Here is a 23,236-nt window from a genome sequence, read left to right as displayed (position 1 = left end):
ACCTTAGTAAATACCTTGTAGGCAACGGATAGTGAGCTGATCGGCCTAAATTTTCAAGTTTCTGGCGTCTCCTTTCTTGTGAATTAAGATGATGTTTGCATTCATCCAAGCTTCTGGTACGGTCGAGGTCATAAGACATTGCGTATACAGGGTGGCTAGTTTTTAAGGCCGAAACCTTTAATGGTTCATCCTCGCGCGTCCCGTGTAGCACTGACTTCCAAGAATAACGCTGCAGCTACTCAGTATAGCAGGAAACGAATAGTAGCCTCAGATAAAAGGGACAAAATGTAACCCCCACGCCAAGTTTGTTGACTGTAGAGTAATTAGTTAATTATAACCAATTTTAGCTAAAAAACAAAGGAAACAACAAGACGCGTCGATATAGCGCGGACGTCGATATAGCGACGGGATAGGGTGACGTCACACCCGAGGTCGCCATGTTAACGGCGCGCGTGCTGGTGGCGCCACCTGCGCGCCACCGCCACAAAAGCCAGGCCAGAGATGCAGACCGCGAGCGCCAACAACGTCGTCTAGATCGAAAGTGCGGCAAGGTAGAAGCCTTCAAGAGTGCCACTGGTATGGGAACCTGCGAAGTTAGAATTGCAGCCATTAATACTATAGAGCTCCTCTACGGCAGCGGCTATATCCTGATTAATGAGGAATCATGCACATAGTTCTCGTCAATCCGCTAATCTGCGATATCACAGTATGTGTTCGTCTTTTAGTACTGTATACGCCTCACCTGTTCTCCTAGATTTACTAAGCCCTAAGACATCCCATTTAATTCCCTCTAGTTCCTCGAACAGCACTGCGAGGCTAGCATCACTTGACAGGGTTCTGGCATTAAACGTTCCCAGGATCAGATTCCAATGGCGGCCTGTCCGGAGCCAGAGATTCTTAGCATCCTTTGCTGCATCACAGATCTGACCGCAGCAGTGGTCAGTTGCTCCGCAGCCGCTGGGGACTGAGGACCGATGGTTAATTTGCTTGTTCATAGAAGCTTGTGGTCAAGTACTACACCAGGGTGGCCAAATCCTGTTGTAAGGGAGTGCGTTGTCGGTTCTGGTCTCCGAGATCAGACCACACCCCAGGCCTGGTTATGCAATTCTATCCACACTCAAAGTTTTTTTTTCAGTATGGTGGAGAATTGCGCGGCGCCAGGATTCCAACCCGGTCCTCTTGCACGCGAGGCGAATGCTCTACCTCTACGCCATCGCTGTCGAAATTATTCCGACCCCCCCCCCCCCCCGACCCCCCAAATGCGGCACCTTTTTCTTCCTTTCTTCTTTCAGTCCCTCCATTATGTCTTCCCTTACGGCGCGGTTCAGGTTTCTGCCGAGATGTGAGACAGATACTGCGCTATATCCAGAGCGCGCGTTTGCTGCGCTCGCTTCGCTGCCTGGAACCAGAAGTCCAGCGGCAAGGCACAACGTCCCTTTCCCCAACAGCCAATTCATTCATTCATGACTCAAAACATGCGCTTTCGCGGGGTTTAGGTGTCTACCCAGAGCTACTGCGGTCTTTGCTTTCGTCAAAAGCGTTTCCTTTCCTCAAAACAAATGCTTTCGCATTCGTCCACGTGGGCAGACTTAAAGGGACTATGCAATATATTAATTGAGATTACGTGAAGCAGACGAGAGATAGGCATCACTCGTCACCCCAACACAAGAATTTTTAAGCTAGCATCAATAACACCGAAGATATAGACGATTAAAAATTACACTCCACCTCTCCCCTCTCAAGTCGTACACGCGAGGCACCAGACAAACATAAAGAAAACAGCTCTGGGACTGGGCCCCGCCCATGAATACGTCATCCCTTACGTTCCTGTAGCAACTTCCGTATGTCGCTCCTAGCACCCCAGCAGCAGCGTCGGCAGCATGATTGCGGCGCGCGTCGGGTTTCTTTGCTTGTCGTCTGTTGTAGTTAGCAGTAATGGACCCAGACCTCGAGGCGCGACTGCTCGCTCTTACGGCTGCGAATGGCATCGAGCCCTATGCGTCCACGCCGTATCTGCTGAACGCCAGTGAAGACAGTAGCGACTCTGCGAGCCACTGCGAGTGGCTCCGGAACTCCCGGCAGAAGGGAAGGAAGCGGCAGAGGAAAATTGAAAACATATGCGCGAAGGCAATGCCCTGGCTCGCGCTTGCCCAAGAAGGTCGCGCGGCGGCACGAGCAGACGATTTTCGCGGCTACCGGAAGTGTGCCCGTGACGTCGTGGCTGCCGTGGCTCCCGCGAATGAGAGCGTGTGGTGGCCTGGCGACGTCATGGGTGCAGTGACGTCTTTTTTCACGATTTTAGTTTCAGAATCGGTCACTACGAGCACACCAATCGGCCCGCGAATTTAAAAAGTAGGGTTTTTAAAAATTCATAATAAATTGCCGGCTCAGTTCCGAATACTCATACTTGGTTTGAATGCTTCTTAGCATCATTTCTAAGCATTGAAAACATTGACAAGCGACTTTTTATACATTGCATAGTCCCTTTAAGTTCCCTCAGTTGGGTTTCGCTTTCATTGAAACGCGGTCGCCACGGTCGGGTTCGAACCCAGGCACTCCGGCTCAGTAGACGAGCGCCTTAACCACTGAGACATTGCGGCGGGTGTCTAACCAGTTTTCGGAACGCACTCACCGTTACAGATGCCAAGCCGCTGCCACCTGCCAGGGTGGCAGGGTGGGCGCGATGCCATGCAGTGTGCGGAACGCACTCAACGTTACAGACGTCAAGCCACGTGTACATACCCTATACACCGCAGTTTTCTCTCTTTAACCAGGTTCAACGGTAGTTCAACTGCAGCTAATTTTTATTTCGCCTTTAATCTGCTCTTCTTTTCAGTTCCAGGTTCCAACGTGAGTGGCTACGCAATAAGCGGCACACAGCCGCCTTTCAGTCCTCTGCTGCCCGAAGCTGGCCTCGCCAGCGCTGCGATCAACCGCACTGACCAAGTGGCCTCTTCGAAAGCATTAATTCATGACGGCCGTTTCTCAGAGCATATTGCAGCTACGAAAACGTGCACGGCGTTCTTGATGTTGACGTCCGCTCGCTGCGTCAAGAACGACCAACTTAATCACACAAGTGCGGTCAGCAGCGGTCATGAAAGCCAGGTTCTTCGGCACAGTTACTCAGCACCTTTTGTCAAAGACCACCGGGCAGAAAAAGGCCACGGTGGAGGGTCGCATGACAACGTGGCCTCGAAAAAGCGCGCCACGCGTACCATGAGTAATTGCAGTGAGTGGAACTGCGAGACACCTGCTCGGAAGAATTCCAATTCCCCTCCTCCTTTATACATCTTCAAATACGGGAAGTGGCTGCTGAGGAAATCCGCGGAGGTGTTCGAGCCACCTGAAGAAACGCGCGAAGGGGACTCGACTGACAGCGAACAAAGGCTATCGACCCAGACGCGGTGTGTCGACCTCAAGAAAACAGTGTCAGCTTGCCGGCGAGTTCAAGCTCGGAACAATGAAATGGAGGACATGGGTGTCTCCCCACCAAAACACGCACTCTCCGTCGTTCTAGACAAGGAAGATATTCACAAGGTAGGCGTTTCGCTTGGCAACGACGTGCTCGTACAACCGCGGCTGAGCAATCAAGGTACGGCCGTAGCACCTAAAACTGCGACGTCGACACACTTAATGCAAAGTTCCGCTAGCGAGGAGATCGATATCGAGTGCCAGCTTCTAAACATTAGAATTTATGAGGCTAAAGGTGGTGAAGGTGGGTGCGCTGTGAATATTGATGAGTCCATCAAAGAATGCTGTGAAAACGCAAGAGTTCGCTTAGCCATATTAGGAGGCAACGGAGAAGCGACACAGCGCTCACACTCGCTAGGCCAGAGCGAAAGCCTGCTGCTGGATGCCCGAAGCAGAAATCTAGGGCCCATTCACCCGCGGGACCAAGCTGAGAATGGTTCGCGGGAAGCCAGGTCGAGCGATAGCACTCAACTTTCACCGCAGCCTGAGTTTTCCTTTGTGTGGTCCGGATCCGGCAGCGCGACCCTTTCATGGAGTGCCCTGAAGCCTAGATTTCTTCGGAGTCCAGCGCCAAGTTTGTGGGCTGAATTGCCGGCCACGGAAAACGACGAGCGAGTCGCCGTTGAGGGATCAGCACATGTCAAAAATGTCAGCGTCCCCAGCAGGCCAGCATCTCCAGGGAAGGACAACGTCCGGGTGGCCGGTGTTCCTCGACGCGCCAAGAGGACGGTCAGCTGTCCGCTGTCCTTCGATACTGAGTACATCTGCTACGAGACCGGGGACCAGGAGACCTTCAAACTGCGCCGGAGCTGTTCCAACTGTTGGTGCTGTGACAAGGACGAACGCGACTTGGCGAATCAAGATTCGGCCCACATGGAAATCCAGGAATACCTGAAGCTCAAGGAGAGACTTGACCAACGCCACCGTGTTCCGGTTCCTCGAGAGGTCTTCAAGAGCGATCAGAGCGGCTTGGAGCGAGTGCTCGACATGGCGACGTTAGACTGCTCTGGTATGGAACGGCACAGCCACATTATAGAACTCTTCAGCAACTCGAGTTCCTCGTCGTTAATGCGAGCCGTTGATTCATGGGAAGACTGGTTCAAGGAGGGGCTTACTGCATTCTATGAAGACTTCTCTGAGGATCGGCACGGCACTTTTCCCACTTTGCCACTCGCAGGTGAGCATCGCCAGCTCAGGAAAAACAAACGTAATCGTTGCGAGTTTTCTGCGGATGATTCATATTTCAGCACGCCAAGGGCACATGGTGCGGTGCAAGATGAAACTTCAAAGTGCACCGGAAAAGCTGGAATCTCTGGTAACACGGCACCCGGAGTGCTGTCAGGAATACCGAACGATGAGGTTCCAGGTGTCTTATATGAGCTTGGAAAGTACGTAAGCCCCACAGGAGCGTTCAAAGAAAGTGGCGAATCAACGAGAGCAAAAGAACTGGCAGCGGAGGGACTCCTCGTTGTGCCAACTCTGGAAACGGCCGCAGTTCCTGTCCTTCCTCCACCGCAAGCACTTGTGGTCAACTATACAAACGCGAGGTGTAGCGGAATGCAGCTCGCCGAGGAGCTGGACAAGTTCGCGACGGGCGTGAGCCTGAAGGACGTAGCCTTTGCAACTTGCCGACGTACAATGCGTGCACCAAAGACGCCGCATCTCAGTGACGTAGACTTCTCGAAGTACGTCACTAATGACACTCTGTCCGTTACAGAAGCGCTTGCCAGGATGCCCAGGACTGTGTGTAACAAAACCGTTATTATGAAATAGGCACCAGCTATAATCTACTACGATGTGACGTTTCCGTATATTTAACTTCATTAGTGCGCTACTCATGGGTACGAACAACACAGGATGCAAGAAATCACAAACACAGACAGGGCGCAAACTATCAACTGATTTTGTTGCACGGGAAACACATTTTGTATGAAAGGTTAGAAGGGGAAAAAACATCTAACGTACAAAACAAACATGGTGGCGTCAGGTTGCTGAGTTAGCTTTTTTTTTGAGGATGGGCATGCGCGGCGGTTCTAGTTTATATCCTTAAGAAGCGAACTTCTCGCTTCGTCAACATGACTGACGGGAAGCTTACGCACATGTCTTCATTCTCTGACATCATGCAAAAGGCCTCAAACAACTCCGTTTTCATCTTATACTGCGACCAAAGGAGGATAGTAGTGTTGTGAAAAAAAAATGATTTCTTGACGTTCTGAATTCTTAACGGCGTGAATCGGTTCATTTAAATGTTTTTTTCTTTTAACTGTTCATATAAAACGTGTTTCCCGCGCAATAAAATCAGTCGATAGTTTGCGCCCTGTCTGTGTGTGTGTTTTTCTTGCGTCCTGTGCTGTTCGTACCCACGAATCGCGCACTAATGAAGTTAAATATGAACCACCTATGCCCATTTGCAGCTTCACTTACGCTCGTTTCCAACTAAGTTCTGCGTGGCGACAGTACGCAGTTCTGCTCTATTACCTCTTCAGCGCGTTCTTTATGCGGGCGTCTGACTCTTGTAGAGTGATGTTGATCGACTACGGGTTAATCTAAGTGTCGTACTTTTCAGGAGAGCAAGCTGCCGGGCTAGTTGGTGATGAATGTTGTAAACTTGGAAGCGCAAAAAACCGGACGACGGACAGAGTAAGGGAACCTGTTTTTTGTGTTCCCTTACTCTGTCCGTCGTCCAGTTTTTTGCGCTTCCAAGTTTACAACATAAATCGTACTTTTCTCTGGGACTCACAGGAACTGTCATCGCGTTGTCCTCTGCGCGTCGATTGCCAATGAAGAGCGCAGATATGTCGCCTCACAGAAATGAAATCAAGACCGCGTGTAAGACAGCTTCATCAGTTTGTGTTGCGAAGCAATTTCGCGTTGAATTCATGTGCACATATAAGCAAAGCGCACTTAATAATTATAAAAATTCATTACAATTATAAATTATCTGAATTTTTGAAAATGAGTTTCATACGCCGGATATTTCCAGAGTATAAGATTTATCTATGGCCATTTATTGTTTTGCAAGCACAAACCCTATATGTGCTAAAGTGAAATAACCTTTAGTTTCCGTTGTCACAAAGCGGGTCTTTCCATGGGGCGTAACGGCTGCATTTTCAAGCAGGCTTCCCGTCAGAGCGAAGCTATCAAAATCTTGGTGTGGGCTTGTCGCTGGTTCATCTTAAATAAAACTACTGGAGCGCAAAAAACAGGGACAGAAGAGGAAGACACAAACAACAGGTCTGGCGCTGACTAACGACTGAAATTTATATAAAACGACCGAGCTTTAAATACAGACAAAGCATCGCATGGCCACGTCGATAATAAATTAGCTAAGATTGTCTAACCAGCATCAAACACACTGAAATGTTGATCACAGAAGGCGTGAACAAACGCGCAGTCCGAAAATCTTAAGGCATGTGCGGCTACTCAAAAAGCGGATGGCTAGTGAAAAACAACAGAACAAGAAGTCATATCATGGCGAAAGCTCCGTCAAGAAAAAATATATCATAACAAAGGAACACAACCCCCGCAACAACAACAGAGGAAGTCATTAAGCGCAGCTAAAGCAGTGTCAAACGAGTGAAAGCAAAACAACGAAAGAACACCCGAAGAGAACCCAGCAACAACAGAACAAGTAAAAAACTTGGCAAAAGCATTGTCAAAGAAAAGAGCAAAAAAATCAAGGTAAGCAGCAAAGGGAAACCTAAAAGCACACAGGTGGGGCTAGCCAGTGCTATATACAGTCCAGAAACCGAATTTCTTTCTTGGATAACAAAATCGATGGTTTGCTTACACACCCCTGGATGAGAGCCGGGCCTCGATGACCTCTCTGGTTTGGACCCTCGCTCTGGGCCTTATTTTTGGCTTCCCAAAGAGAGGCTCGCATTTGAAGTCGCAGTCCGATCCGGTCATACTCGCAATAGCACATCCTGTATTTCTTGCTGTGGTCCGCCAGATGTCCGCCCGCATTACCCTTCACACACCGTCCATGTTCCGTTAAAGGGACTATGCAATACATCGAGATTACGTAAAGCAGATGAGAGATAGGCATTTCCTCACTCGTCACCCCAACGCAAGAATTTTTAAGCTAGCATCAATAACAACGAAAATATAGAGGATTAAAAATTACGCTCCTCTTCTTCCCCCCCCCCCCCCCTTAACTCGTACACGCGGGGCACCAGACAAAAATAAAGAAAACAGCTCTGGGACTGGGCCCCGCCCATGAATGCGTCATCCGCTGACGTTCATTTTGAAACTTCAGGTTGTCGCTCCTAGCACCCCAGCAGCAGCGTCGGCGCCGTGATTGCGGCGCGCGTCGGGTTTCTTCGCTCGTCGTCTGTTGTAGTTAGCAGTAATGAACCCGGACCTCGAGGCGCGACTGCTCGCTCTTACGGCCACGATGGGAATCGAGCCCTATGCGTTCACGCCGTACCGGCTGCGTTCCTTCCACGTAGCTGGCTCATGGACAACTCTAGAAATAGCATGCCTGAGTTGAACACCTCGTCAGTCACTGGGTTTGCAGCCGACGATACAACAAGACAAGTCAAGTTTATTTTTCTTTTCGTCGAAAAGGAAGGGGCCAGAACTAAAAGCTGTGAAAGACAGCTTGACAAGGCCCTGGCCCCCCACAATAATTGGCAGAGCAACCGCTAGGAGAAAGATCAGTTTGCATCATTTTATACATCGAAGAGTTTCATATTACTTTTGTCCGTATGAAAATAAGACACACAGTAAAGCACAAAAACAGAAAATTAGACACATCCTAAAAACACAGTCTTAAAATTAGAATACATCAAGATAAAATTCTAAATACAAACCAACACTAGGTTCACAACAGTTGTTCACGGCAAAAAAAGACAAATTCGGCGATTAGACTCATATACTGGATCGAATCCCATTGCATGCAACTTATTCAGTAGTTTTGGTACAGTGTAGCATAATGATTGAGTGTATGAATACGTGCGAGGCACTGAAACAAGATATTTTGCTTTGTGTCGGGTTTGTCGGTCTCGGATATTTTCTTTTAATTCTTCAAGGTTTGCGACAATACTTACATTAGATTTTATGAAATATAAGCTACGATTATCTTGTAATCAAAAAAGGAGAACACAGAGAGGACATTATACTTCAAGAAAAGCTCATTGGCTGGATGACGGTAAGACACACCCGCAACATACCGTAATGCTCTTTTCTGCAAGAAGTGTAATTTGGATAAGTTGGTTACCCCTGTGGTAGACTAAGCTGCAGTACTGTAACAGCGGTAGCACAAGCGCGTTATATAACAAGAGTTTTATTTTAGAAGGCAGCAAGTATCTTGTTCGGGCGATGGCGCCAACTGCTGATGCAACTTTTGAATGCAAGTAATCTATGTGGTCGTTTCATGTGAGGTGCCTTGAAAAGACCACTCCAAGTACTTTCACAGAGTTCACAATTTCAACCTTTTCTGTTCCTAATCGTACGCTCAAGGTATCCGGTAATTCCTTACCTTTTGGAATGTATAGAACTGCTTTTGTTTTGCTTGTGTTTATTTTTAAGTGGTTTGCTTTGACCCAAGAGTCCAAGTCCAGAAGCGCCATATTTGCTCGCTCCTCTACATCTGCTTGCGTACTTCCGGTAACGAAAATGGTGGTGTCGTCCGCATAGGAATTAAACTTTACGTCCTGAGTGCAGTGCGCCATATCATTAATATAAATAAGGAAGGCGTATTCATCTCGGGCGGACGAAAAAGAGACTGCGAGTGGCTCCGGAATTCCCTACAGAAGCAGGCGGCAAAGGAAAATTGAAACCATATGCGTGAAGGCAATGCCCTGGCTCGCGATTGTGCGTGAGGGTCGCGCGGCGGCACGAGCAGAAGATTTTCGCGGCTACCGGAAGTGTGCCCGTGACGTCGTGGCTGCCGTGGCTCCAGCGAATGACAGCGTGTGGTGGCCTGCTGACGTCATGGGTATAGTGACGTCTTTTTTCACGATTTTAGTTTTAAAATCGGTCACTACGAGCACACTAATCGGCCCGCGAATTTTAAAAAAACACGGTTTTTAATAATTCATAATAAATTGCCGGCTCAGTTCCGAAGATCATACTTAGTGTAAATGCTCATTATCATCCTTTCTAAGCATTGAAAACATTTACAAGCGACTTTTAATTCATTGCATAGTCCGTTTAAACGTTCATTTACGCATGTACACCATTCCAATTTTTTACCTTGAACACGCGAGCGTCGACTAACCGGTGCAGCGGTGCCGAGGTTAAGCAGAGCCGAAATCGGGCGAGGGAACAAGCATGAGCGCTGATCATGCCCACGGTGCAAGAATACTAGGTGTTGACACTGCGCCCGCTGGAGCGTCCAGATTATGCTCGGCCGCGGTGGAGCACGCCTTGCAGTTCAGCTGCAAGCCGACAGGTGGCGCCGATGTCAGCGGGCTCGCTCGTGACACCGTCGGAGGCGGACGCTTTTTTTCGGAGCTCCAGCGACTACGTCTGAAGCTAAGTGCCTTTTGGTTTTTGCGCTTGTACATGCTTTCGGGCAGTAGTTTTAAACCGAGTTAAGGGTAGAAAGGCTAGCGGAAGTGTGTGTGCCGAAGGCTTTTGCGTAGAAATTTTGGAAGGCTTTTACCTTGCGTATTGCTGAAAGTTTTTGGTGTAGGATTTTTGGCGGGCGTTTACGTTGCGTAGTGCCGAAGGTTTTTGTGTAGGAATTTTGGTGGGCTTTTACGTTGTGTAGTGCCGAAGGTTTTTTGTGTAGGAATTTTGGCGGGCTTTTACGTTGCGCAGTGCCGAAGGTTTTTGTGCAGGATTTTTAGCGGGCTCTTACGTTGACTAGTGCCGAAGGTTTCTTCTGTAGGAATTTTGGCGGGCTTTTACGTTGCGTAGTGCCGAAGTTTTGTGCAGGAGTTTTAGCGGGCTCTTACGTTGACTAGTGCCGAAGGTTTCTTCTCTAGGAATTTTGGCGGGCTTTTACGTTGCGTAGTGCCGAAGTTTTGTGTAATATTCTTGGCGGGTTTTTACGCATAGGAATTTTGGCGGGCTTTCACAAGGCGTAGTCGGCCGGACGATGGGTCGGCAAGCTAGGAAAGTTAAGGAGGACAAGGACGGGGAGTTAGTACAGTGCCAGGAGTGCGACCGTTGGTGTTACTTAGATGAGACAGGGTTCGGGAGCTTAGCCGAGGCGGGTGAGGCTAGCTTCGTGTGTAAGATGTGCAAGCGGTTTGGGGACGCCGTTCATGCGTTAAAAGGGGAATGGGAAGCTGGGTTTAATGCACTTAATGCGGACCGGCAGGTCGAACGAGAGGATCGGATTAAGCTGGAAGCTCAGGTCGCCGATTTGATTAAAAAGGAGGAGAATAATGCCGCCCTGTTGAAGCGAATGGTGGGCGAGATTAAAGAAGAGCGGGAAAAGCGGACCCAGCTAGAAAAACAGGTTGAAGCGCTCAGGTCGCGGCCGGCTGGGCACCCCAGTTCGGAGAAGTGTCAGGTGGAGGACGAGGCTCGTCGATCGTACAGTGCTGTAGTGCAGCGAGCATTGAGTGAGAAAAATGCGAACGAAATGAAAAAGGTTAAAGCGGGCATGGAAACTCGCGACAATAGCGTACAGCGGCAGGAGAGTCAGCTAGAGCGATCCGGAGGCCAACAGATGGAATTAGGAAGTGAACTTTTGGGGCACAGGAGAGTTCTGGTGGTCGGGGACTCGAATGTAGCGAGGGTTGAGGGAGGCGTTCTGACGGCAGTGAAGGCAGACAGGCGGGTGCAGGTGGAGGCTCAGTCGGGAAAGTGCATGGTGGATGCAATGGCCAGAGCCCGGGAGGTGGTGGTGGGTAGCATGGATGGCGAACACCTTGTGGTCATCCATGCTGGTCTCAATGATGTACTGCAGGGGAGGAGCCAGAATCTTGAGACGCAGTTGGAGGTGGGGATGCGTAGGCTTAGAGAGGCCTCTGAGAGTGTGCATGTGACCATATGCACAATCCCAGAGGTCCAGAGGCAGGCTCGCGAAACGGAAAGGAGGGTCGTGGAGACTAATCGGGTAATTAGGCTATTGAGTCGACGACTAAGATACGAGGTGATGGAGGTCAACAGGGAAGTGTACGAGGTTAGGCCCCACCCTTTTGCACAGGATGGCATCCACTACGGTGGTGCCACTGGCAAGAAGGTGGGGTGTAGGATAGGTCGCCAGGCAACAGCTTTTTTGGGGGGACCCAGAGCTCTGAAGGAACCAGTGTAGAGAAGGAAGAATTAAGATCAAACGGACAATGGAACCATAGGGGAAGAAAGAGACGCAAGCGCCAGGGCCAAGTTAATTCAGATATAGGTTTCATTAACATGCAAGGTGGCAGGAATAGACTGAAATGGGAGGAAATAGAAGAACAGTTAAGACAGGAGGAATTAATGGTATATGGTTTAGCGGAAACACATCTTAGAGACATGGAGCAACCACCCTGTAACCCAGACTACGCATGGGAATATTGCAATAGAACAGAGGGCAGCAGAAAGGGAGGTGGAATTGGGGCATTCATTCATAAAAGTATGAATTTTCAAAGGGTTAGACTGGGATGCAGGGAACATTTATGGCTAAAAGGAACAGTGGCAGGCAAGCAAACACTCCTTGGCTTTGTATACCTGTGGACAGGGGTTAATGCCAAAGAGGAAAACAGGAAAATGTTAGAATGTATTGCAAGCGACATTGATGAGCTAGGAGGACAGGGCGAGATAATTATATTAGGCGACATGAATGCACACATAGAAGACCTGGATGGGTACACGGATTCGACAGGAAGCATGCTGCAGGACATGTGTGACAGGCATGATTTAGTTGTATGCAACAGCACCGAGAAGTGTGAAGGGCTCATAACATGGGAGGCGGGGAGTCTGCACTCGACGATAGATTATGCACTAATGTCACAGAGGATGTATAACAGATTAGGGGTAATGAGCATAGATGAAGATGGTTCCAGAAGTCTAGGTAGTGACCACAAGCGTATCAAGTTGAGCTTCAGAAGAAAAAGCAATGTAGGACTGAATCAAGATAAACAATCAGGGGGAAATTTTTACTCAGAAAAGCAATTGGAAGTAGCAGCCAAACAAATCGAGAAAGTAATTTTTGAGGATAGTGAAACAGAATGGACTTATACCAAATTAACTCGATTACTGGAGCTAGAGCTAGCTAAGGTGGGAGTAAAGCTAAAAGGGAAAAGATGCAAACCCAAGAGTTGGTGGGATGAGGAGGTCAAGAGGGCAATAGAAAAGCGCAAGGAAGCATCCAGGGAACACAGATATTCCAAGAGGGGGGAACCAAAACCCGAAGTAGACAGAAAATGGGATACCTTCATAAAGTGTAGAAGGGACGCATCCTATTTGATTAATGAGAAAATTAGAAGAAAGGGTGCCCAATGGATGTCAAAAGTAAATAAAAAGGATAGAAAAGCAGCCCAAAAATTCTGGAAACATCTAAATGCAATGAGTAATAAAACTAGGCTAGAACAAAGGTTTATTGTTACAGATGAGGGTATTCGACTAGAAGGGGATGAAGCAATAAAACACATAGGAACAAGGATGACGGAAAAATTTTCAGCAAAGCACGTGGTACATAATTTATCGAAGGAGGATAGACCGGTTACAGCAATAGCTTCACTTGAGCAAGGAGAGTGGGAAAGGGCAGAGAAGAAGGTTCCTAGTGGCACATCAACAGGACCAGATGGTATCCCGATTATGTTGATAAAGAAGTTAGGACCAAAATCCAAGCAAACATTAATACAGGTAGTGAACAAAATGATAGTGGATGAGAAAGTCCCCGATGAATGGCGATTAAGTAGAATGAACATGATATATAAGGGAAAGGGGGACAAAGCAGACGTAAGTAACTATCGCCCCATAACAGTGACGTCTGTGGTTTACAGGGTGGTGATGCAAATTATAAAGGATAGACTGCAGGCTTGGGTGGAGAACGAGGGGGTGCTAGGGGAACTACAGAATGGGTTCCGGAAACAAAGGAGGTTGGAGGACAATCTATTTTCATGGACACAATGTATAGAAATTGCGGAAAAGGAACATAGGCCCTTATTGCTAGCATTTCTGGATATTAGGGGAGCCTATGACAACGTTACTCAGGAGCATTTGTGGGACATATTGGGCACATTGGATGTGGAAAATGGAGTAATTAATTTTTTAAAAGATATATATAGAGGTAACAGAGTGCTCATAAAATGGGAAAAAAATGTATCAGGGCCTGTAGAGATACAGCGGGGGCTTAGACAAGGATGTCCTCTGTCCCCTTTGTTGTTCATGTTGTACCTGCAAGGTTTGGAGGCTAAGCTAGAGGGGAGCGGACTAGGTTTCAACCTATCTTTTTTCAAGCAAGGGGAATTGATTAAACAGACATTACCGGGACTAATATATGCGGACGATATAGTGATAATGGCTGACAACAAGGAAGACCTGCAGAAGTTGTTAGACACATGCAGTACAGAGGGAGATAGATTAGGCTTCGAGTATAGTAAGGAAAAATCTGCAGTCATGACATTTAATGAAGAGGGCGGCGAGCATAGAATACAGGAGTTCGTGCTAAAGGTAGTGAATGAGTACAAGTATCTTGGGGTGTGGATAAATAACAGTGTTGAGTATCTGACAGAGCATGAAAAATATGTAATGAATAAAGCTAGTAGGAATGCAGCTGTCATGAAAAATAGGGCACTGTGGAATTACAATAGGTATGAGGTGGTAAGAGGGATCTGGAAAGGGGTGATGGTCCCTAGCCTGACCTTCGGGAATGCGGTCCTGTGTATGAGGCCAGATGCTCAAGCAAGGCTGGAAATTAGGCAACGGGGAGTAGGGAGGTTAGCTTTGGGAGCACATGGCAATACACCAAATCAGGGGGTACAGGGTGATATGGGATGGGCGTCTTTCGAGAGCAGAGAGGCTAGCAGTAAGATAGCATTTGAGGAACGATTGACAAGGATGGAGGAAAAGCGGTGGGCTAGGAAAGTTTTCGGATACCTGTATATAAAGAATGTTGACATGAAATGGAGAAAGCGAACTAGAAAATTGACAAGCAAATATCTGGACAGCAGTAAGGGGGCAAATCAGCAATTATCGGTTAAGAAAAAGGTTAAAGGAACAGAGAGAGCTTTGTGGAAAACAGGGATGCTGACGAAATCGGCACTAGAAACATACCGGACCTTTAAACAGGAAATTGTCAAAGAAAATATCTATGATAATTGTAGGGGAAGTTCTTTGTTGTTTGAGGCCAGGACTGGAGTTTTGCGGACTAAGAAGTATAGAGTCAGGTACCAGGAGATAGACACTTTGTGCATTGCGTGCGGAGAGGAGGAGGAAACGGCTGAACACTTGATACTTTTCTGTAAAGGGCTTCACCCTACAGTGGAAGGCAGCGGGGCTGACTTACCCAAGGCATTGGGGTTTAGGGATAGTGAAGGGAAAGTGGATTTTAAGAGGTTAGAAGTAACCAAGCGAAGGTTATCTGATTGGTGGCTAAAAGCAAGACAGGAGTAAAATTTCACAAGACATGGCTAGGTGGCTTGAGCCACCGCCCGATGTAAAGGGTTCAGCCGTATCCATCCATCCATCCATCCATCCATCCATCAGCTGAGCGGTGCTGGCGCCTTGAGATTCCACTGCCCAAGCTCGATTTTCTCTTTGGTGGCGTGAATTGAAAACACTAAGAAAGTTTGTTGCTCGGAATTAAAATCAGTAGTGTGCCAGTCTTAACATTTTGTTTGCATGAAATTATCTTGTGTAAAGCAGTTAACGATATGGGCTCGGTCGAGCAGCACTCGAAGCTCATTCACGTTTCGCTTCCTCGCTCAATTCATGGCTCAATCGATCTAATCATAGATCTAACTTACCATAATAAATATGAGTGGTGGTCATCGTGCCCTTTTCCGTTCACAAGAGCAGAAAAATATTGCACCAGAAAGTTTTTGCTCACGCTTATCGTTGCTTATTCATTCTATATGAAGACCATACAAACATTATTTCGCTGAGTGCAATTTTCAAGATGCAGCCCACTAGTATAGCGCTGCTATTTACACTCAAGTTGTGAAGAGACTGCGTATTAGGTAAAAAGTTTCTCACGCCGGAAATGCATCAGGCGGGATGAAAGGGCGCGTCGAATCATGGTCCATAACCCAACACGAAAGCTTGAGAAAACGGCATTTTTATTCCGATGCATGTTATCATAGAACGGGCATAATTTTCATAAACTCCTTTCCACTGGAGGCTAAATGGCTCTTGAAGGACTCAAGTATGCTGGAGTCAGCGTTCAGCCAAGTACCCTTTGGAAACTCATAATGAGGTGAAAAAATAGAAGGAAGTCACCATCTCAGAAGTTTACACTGTCATGTACTTGTGCAGATTCTTGTGCAGGAGGTTTCCTCTTCCGGATTGGCTTTCTATGTCTCTCTGGGTGCGTCAGATACTTGAGACAGTTCGGAAATAACGCAGGAACTGCATCTCTGGAAAGCACGGGCCTCTTTTCCGCGTGAAGTAGCACTCTTCCATTGAGCTCCGCGTAATACGCCCGGGATATGGCGTCCTCTGCAAAATGCTTGGCGCAGACATGGTCAGTGGGCATTAACGTCCGGTCTGCCCTCGGAATCGCACGGTGCCACCTCTCCAAACGAACATTGTTGGACGGAGCTTTGAATAGTGGCACACGCTCCGCACAAGTCTGGTAGCCCGAGTTGCAGTTCGGCACGAAGCACTTTCGTCCCATTGCGCAGCACTCAGCGCAGCACTCACCAGCTGTGGGCTTGGTGGCTCTGTTGGTTGGAAGATTGGGCTACACTGCCGACGATAGCCAAACACAAGGTGTTGGTGAAAAATAAAGGAACTTGTTTAAAACAGCACAGAAGTGCAGCCGCATACACCAAAATGTCGCAAAAACACGTGCGCGATTTCCTGCGCGACGATTGGTCTCCCTGCCGTTGCCCTTGGAAACGCGTCGGTCTGGCGTTTTGCTTGCGTTTTTCTTTTTCCTTCGCGCCATTTTTCTCCTAGGCTCGGCGAGCGAATATTACGCGAATATTGCAACGTGCAAGCGCCATGCCGTGCTGTCGCGCGTACAACTGCAGCAAGCGGCCTGAAGATGGTTATGCGGTATTCATGATACCTCAAGGCAAGCGTGACGGCTTGCGCAAGAAGCAGTGGCTTCACAATATATGCCGAAAGAACTTTATTCCTACAAAGAACAGCGTTCTTTGCGAAGTAAGGCGCCTTTCTCACTGCCCGTAATAACGCGTCCCCTAACGCTGTGTTTTCTATTCTGCCTTCTTGCTCGTTAATATTTTTGCTGCGGCAACTTGTTCGTTCCATGAAAAAGAGGTTGTCCTCTGCAGCATGCTGAATATTCTGTGAGGCTCCATCATTTTATACGTTGTCGACTTCTGTACAGCCAGAAATACCGCTCTATAGTCTGCTTTCTGCTGTGAACGATATGTGGGAAGGTACAGCCTCCTGATTGCATTTGTCGCGATTTTGCTAGGATCCCTGTCCTCCTTTACTAAATACCGAAATTGTGGCTCGCCGAGGAGCTAGTCTTTCCAGCTTGTACTAGTGTTCGTAGGTTACTTAGGAACAATTAATACTTGCCCTGAAAAACTCATTGGCAAGTAAACCCGCGGTATTGCGGGTAATGAGCGCTAGTGAGTTCGCACTGCGTTTTTTTTTTAATTTTTGAATGTGGCTTGCCATGCTTCCACGCATGAGGGGGTTAACAGGTATGGCTTGGTTTTATCAGGGATACGGCCAATGTGCAGGGGGTGTTCACATGATCACACACGCTTCACTTTGATCGTGACTACTAAACGTTGGCCAGGAACATTCGCTTTGAAAGCTGGAGCTCTAAAACCGCAATTCCGCGTTTTCTTTTTATGCGGGAAACCTTTTCCCGTCGATGTAAAATCAGCTGGAATCATCGCGCCAATTTGCTGTATTTACGAAACATAAACAATCAATAATGATTGTGGTTATGGCGTAAAAATAGGGGAACATTTTGCGAGCAACAATTCTTACCATTGTAGCATATTAGTTATTTCAATGGTATGCAAGAAGACTTTTTTTTTCATCTTGCCTTAGTGGTTAACTCGTCGCTCTATGTTCTAGCTACATTTCACTGAAGACCAGTTTGAGCCACGAATATTACACGAACTTGGGAAAAAAAAAGCTGAGGCCCAACGCAGTTCCGACAATTTTCTATCACCGACCTGTCCCGATGCAAAGGAAGCCTCCTGGACAGAGACATGAACCTCCCGCTGACAGCGATCAACGATATCAACGATGACAGATATCAACGATGGTTCACCTACGTTTCTGCGTGGCACGTCGTACAGCAGCTGCTTGGATCTGGCGTTTGTTTCAGCAAGTCTTCAGTTTTACGTCAGCTGTGGCAGTGACGTGGAAACACATGGGAGTGACCACATTCCAACGTATGTTTGCGTCAAGTGGTACGCACCTACTACTCCGTCTCGCGTGCGATTTACAGACTGGCCTGCCTTTAGGTCGTCCGTGGAGATTTCCTGTGTGGACCTCTCAACACCATCTAAAATAGAAGGCCTGATTACGTCCTCTCTCAGTGAGACCACGCGGTATATATGTGCGCCTACGCCATGGTCTACTATTGACGTGGCATTCGAAAGACTACGCGCAGTCCGTCGGCGCGCCGAAATGAAATACAGAAGAACCAAATCCACGTATGATCTTGCCCTTTGTCGCCGAGCTCAACGACAAATAAAGCGCCACCTAGCGAGACTAGGGAGACAACGTTGGAGGCAGTTCTGTTCATCGCTGGACCCTCGCAAACCACTGTCGCGTATTTGGCATGTAGCCAGGAGCTTGCGTTCACCCCGCAGGAACGCTATCCTTTCCATGCGCTGTCTATTTACCAACGCCGTAATAATGTAGAGGTAGCAGAAGAATTCTGCAAAATGGTTGTGGGCACAACTATGGTACCATCAACCAGTTTGGAGGCTTTTGTACCACCTTCACCAGATGACCACTACGACATGGTAGTCACGATGCCTGAACTAGAAGCTGCTCTTTCCTCTGTAGGCGTCCATCTGCACCTGGTCCTGACGGAATTTCGTACGCGTCCCTCTTTCACCTTGGCATGGAAGGCCGAACTGTGCTGCTCAGTTACTACAATGATACATGGGCTTCCGGAATCGTTCCAGAACACTGGAAGATCAGCCGCCTGGTTGCACTTTTGAAGCCTGGCAAACCTCCTTATAAGCTTACCTCATACCGGCCAGTTGCACTAGCAAGCTGCGTCGTCAAAGTTATGGAGCGAATGGTGCTGGCGCGGCTCGAATGGTTTTTAGAGCAGAATGCTCTCTATCCGAATATGATGACCGGGCTCCGGAGGGGACGTTCTTCGATTGACAGCGTAATCGACCTCATATCGACAGTGGAACATGAAAAACGTAGTCGCCGACTCGTCGCTGCTGTCTTCTTGGACATCAAGGGGGCCTACGATAGTGTACTTCATGACGCCATCCTTGATGCCCTTGACGACATTGGCGTTGGCGGCCGGATGTATTCGTGGATTGGGAGCTACCTCAACAGCCGGTCTGTTTACATGTCTACGCCTGATGGGGAGACTACCCGTCACCAGGTTTGCCGTGGAGTTCCTCAGGGAGGAGTTCTTAGCCCAACCCTATTTAACGTGGCATTGATTGGACTGGTGAATGAACTTCCCACTAACACACACATCAGTGCCTATGCTGATGATATCTGCATCTGGGCGTCGGGTTCGACACGTTCCCAAATGCGTGCGAGATTACAACGTGCCGTGTCATCTACTTCAAGGTACCTACGGCGTCAGGGTTTGCACTTGGCAGCTGAAAAATGTGCTGTGGTCGCATTCACGCGCAAGTCTGTCTGCCACTACCCGGTAACTCTTCAGGGGGTTGCAATACCATACGTCTCCCACCACAGATTTTTGGGCATTATCATTGACCGCGATCTGTCATGGTCGAGGCATATAAACATGCTAAAGAAAAGACTCACTCTTTTTTGCCATGTGCTTCGCTTTGTGGCAGGCATTAAATGAGGCCCAATGGAGCGCTCCTTGCTTCGACTTTACTATACCCTCTTTATTGGCTACATTCGTTACAGCCTTTCTGTACTCTCTAACATGAGTATTTCCTGCTTCCGAATATTAGAGAGTGTCCAAGCACAGGCGCTCAAGATATGCCTCGGATTACCACGTTGTGCCTCGAACAAAGGCATGATTGAGGAATCTCGTGCGTGCCCAATATCGGTCTACCTGTCACACGAACCACTTCGTGTATATTTACATGCGCTTACACGGCACCGCAGTCACCCGCTGACGAAGATTTTTGATGAGCGACCGGACAGCAGTTTTGCACGCGCATTGCGCTTCCATCGCTCCGAATTGCCATCAGACCATGCCCTGCCGCATCATTCCTTGCAGCCCTCATGGGTAATGGCTCAGCCTTCAGTCTGCCTGCATGTCCCTGGCATAATAAAGAAGTCTGCGATGCCGGTTAGCGGACTGAAGCAACTCGCACTTGCCTACATCTGGTCAGAATACCACAAATGTGTGCACGTCTACACGGATGGATCTGCGTCTCCAAATGCATCAACAGCAGCTTTCGCAATCCCTGCACAACAGACGACCCGCAGATTCATTTTGGGTCACAAGTCTACTTCAACCGCTGCAGAGCTTGTGGGCCTTCGGGAATCGATTCGCCACATCTGCGGAGAACCGCCTCAGGAGTGGTGCATTTTCACTGACTGTAAACCTGCGCTACACATTTCAGGATGCTTCCTACGCCACACAGCCTACCAAGCTCTGGCTCTTGATATCATTAGTCTCGTATCATTTGCTCAGGGAAACGGCCACCGTATAGTGTTTCAGTGGATCCCCGGACGCTGCGGACTCGATGGAAATGAGACCGCCGACGCAGAAGCAAGGAGCGCCTTCAGCAGTGGCCTGCGTACAGCTGTACCGTTCTCTATAGTAGACACAACTTGTCTCCTTTCGGAATTGATGAGGAGGGCGACGGCTAGGTACTGGGCCCTGCCAGACACCCGCCACATCCGCCTTAAACGGCTAGATCCGACGATGACCTTTTCAGTTCCTCGCGGAATACCTCGCCCTATTGCATGCGTTATCCGTAGACTACGTTTAAATGTGGCATTCACTCGCAAATACTTGCACTTAATAGGACAAGCGGACTCCCCGGAATGTACCACATGTGGCATGCTAGAGACTATAGAACATGTTTTAGTGGCGTGTCCAGCGTATGCACGTGAAAGACTCATACTCGCATCTGCTCTGAAGCCTATGGACACATCGCTCCTCTCTGAGGATTTGATCCTCGGCGCTTGGCCAGATAGTTTTAGAACTGTAAAGGCAACGCGAGCGCTCTCACGCTTTTTGAGCGACACGGACCTTGTCTCGCGTTTGTGATGTCAGAAAGTGTGTCTTGTTTTTTTTTTAAGTAGTTTTTCATCTGCCTCCTCCCATCATCATCGTCCCCCATCGTGACCTTCTTTTATCTCCTCTTGCCGTCCCCCAGAGCAGAGTACCAGGCCAGATATTTATTTTCCAGGCCAACCTCTCTGCCTTTCTTATCAATAAACCCTCTCTCTCTCTCTCTCCCGCTGACAGCAGTAAGTTATTTTTGTGGCTTGCTGTTTTCCAATCTCCATTTATGAAAAAAAAAGAAAGTATAAGACATTAAAGTAAATGTACAGATGACTCGTCAGGTGTTATAGCAGAGAAAGACTGACAATGTAACTCAATGAAAATTGAGGTATATCAGTGGGTCACGTGACGGCATCAGATTATATAGTGATGGTTATGAATAGTGATAGCTAATCATGGTGAATGTTACGGATATTAATAGTAAATGATAGTAATAGGCCCGGATAGTGATGTGATAGTGTTCGTTACTGATAGTGACGGTTATGATAGATCACTTGACGGAATTACAGTAGATAGTGATTGATAGGGATAGCGATAGTTAATGAGGTGGAACATTATGCTCGTGCATTTCCGCACGTTGGAGACTTAAGTGCACCCTTTAATTTTTTTTATGTTGCGTTCAATGAAATTACTCTCTTTTGCATAGCGCATGAGGCCACCGCATGCTTTCCCCATCACTGCAGTGCGCCGGCAATAGGGCCCGCCACTTCTCCTAGTGTACCTTGCTGTAAGCTGCTGTCTCCTTAAGCTCATGCAGCTGTTTAATTTCTCCATCAGCACCATCTAAAGACTGCCGTGGCGAACCTGGTGCGAGCCACGAACCAGCTTTCATCAATGGTAAATTATACATTTTATTTATTTCGTTGTTGAATTTTGGACACTGCGGTCTTTTACACAGCGGAGGAGGCCACCGCATGCTTGACCCATCACTGCAGTGCTTCGGCAATAGGGCCCGCCACTTCTCCTAGTGTACCGTGCTGTAAGCTGCTGTCTCCTTAAGCACACACGAAGTCAGTTAGTGGCCGCGTACTCATACAGCTGTTTAATTTCTCCATCAGCACCATCTAAAGACTGCCGTGGCGAACTTGTTCCTTGCCCCGAAGCGATTTTGCCCAATGGTAAATGGCCCCTTTTATGCATTATGTTGCGGCAGCCAACGATATAGTGCTCTCTAACGCAGTTTCTGCTACCACCAGACCTTTCTTTCATACTTAGTCACAAAAAGGGGGCTTTCCGCGTCTGTTTGTAAATTCGCACGCGATGTTTCTCGTTCTTCAGTGTACGCTTGAACTACACGTACATTGCAGATACTAATTTTTTTTTTCAGCATCGCACCAGGCACTCTTGGAACGAATAGCAGAATTGGAGCGCAATCAAGAGGACACAAATAGGAAATTACAAGCTGCAAGAAAAGGACACTTGAAGAGCGAGGCGCAAAAGGAACAGCTGAAGAAAAAGCTCGAACATCTTTTCAATGATGATCAGATGTCGTCACTGGAGCGGCTGTCAAATCAGGGATCGCGGTGGGAAGCTGACACACTTGTGAGGTCACTGAGGTTGCGGCTGGCATGTGGAACGCGGGGCTACAGTGTCCTAAGGGAATATGGTTACCCTTTGCCCTCAGAACGAACCCTGCAAAGGCACATCGAACATGCAAAGTTTCGACCCGGACTTCTTACTGATATTTTGGAACCCCTCAAGATCAAGGTAAATAGTTACCATATGCCAAGCCTGTTATACTATGAGCTCAATTGCCTAGTATCAGGTCGCTTTGCGTAGTTGATTTTGACGGTTTTACCTTTCTTTTCATTGTTACGAAACTAATATGCTGAACAGTGATACCTATATGTTTGGCTGCGTTTCTGCTTTTTTTTAGTGGTGTTTCCTGCGCGTCTTAAATCTGTATGTTTACTTAACACATTAATACTATCGCGAGCTTACTTTCAGTCATTACTAACATCGATTTGCATTCTACAGGTGAATCTCATGAAGCCGGAGGAACTCCACGCCATTTTGATGGTAGACGAGATGCAGATCACGTCGGGTCCCGTATATGATCATTCATGCTGTGAAGTTTCGGGCGCACCCACACTGCCTTTGTCCGATGGTTCGCTTCCTGATGACTGCTTAGCCACACACGCTTTGGTATTTATGCTAGGAGGTCTTTCCACCAGATGGAAGCAAACCATCGGATATCAACTAACCGGCAACTCTATCCATACTGCCAGCTTTGAAGCTCATGTAGTTAACCTAATTACCGCCTGCGAGTCCATCGGAATCAATATTCATGTTGTTGTTTCTGACATG

At 47.9% G+C, this 23,236-nt stretch overlaps 1 protein-coding gene across 1 annotated transcript in view; it reads left to right on the top strand.

The window, feature by feature from the left end:
• The window catches only part of LOC144119397 (uncharacterized), a 36,755-nt gene extending 30,684 nt beyond the window's left edge, over positions 1-6,071 (top strand). The window contains exon 2 of the mRNA XM_077652023.1: positions 2,837-6,071. Coding sequence (XP_077508149.1) covers positions 2,837-5,244 — 2,408 coding nt within the window. The 3' untranslated portion in view covers positions 5,245-6,071. The remainder of the gene's footprint in view (positions 1-2,836) is intronic.
• Positions 6,072-23,236: the final 17,165 nt, after the last annotated feature.

This window comes from Amblyomma americanum, chromosome 2 (genome assembly GCF_052857255.1).
Source record: "Amblyomma americanum isolate KBUSLIRL-KWMA chromosome 2, ASM5285725v1, whole genome shotgun sequence".
In the NCBI taxonomy this organism is placed as follows: Eukaryota; Metazoa; Arthropoda; class Arachnida; order Ixodida; family Ixodidae; genus Amblyomma; species Amblyomma americanum.
This window is presented reverse-complemented; position numbering and strand designations above follow the sequence as displayed.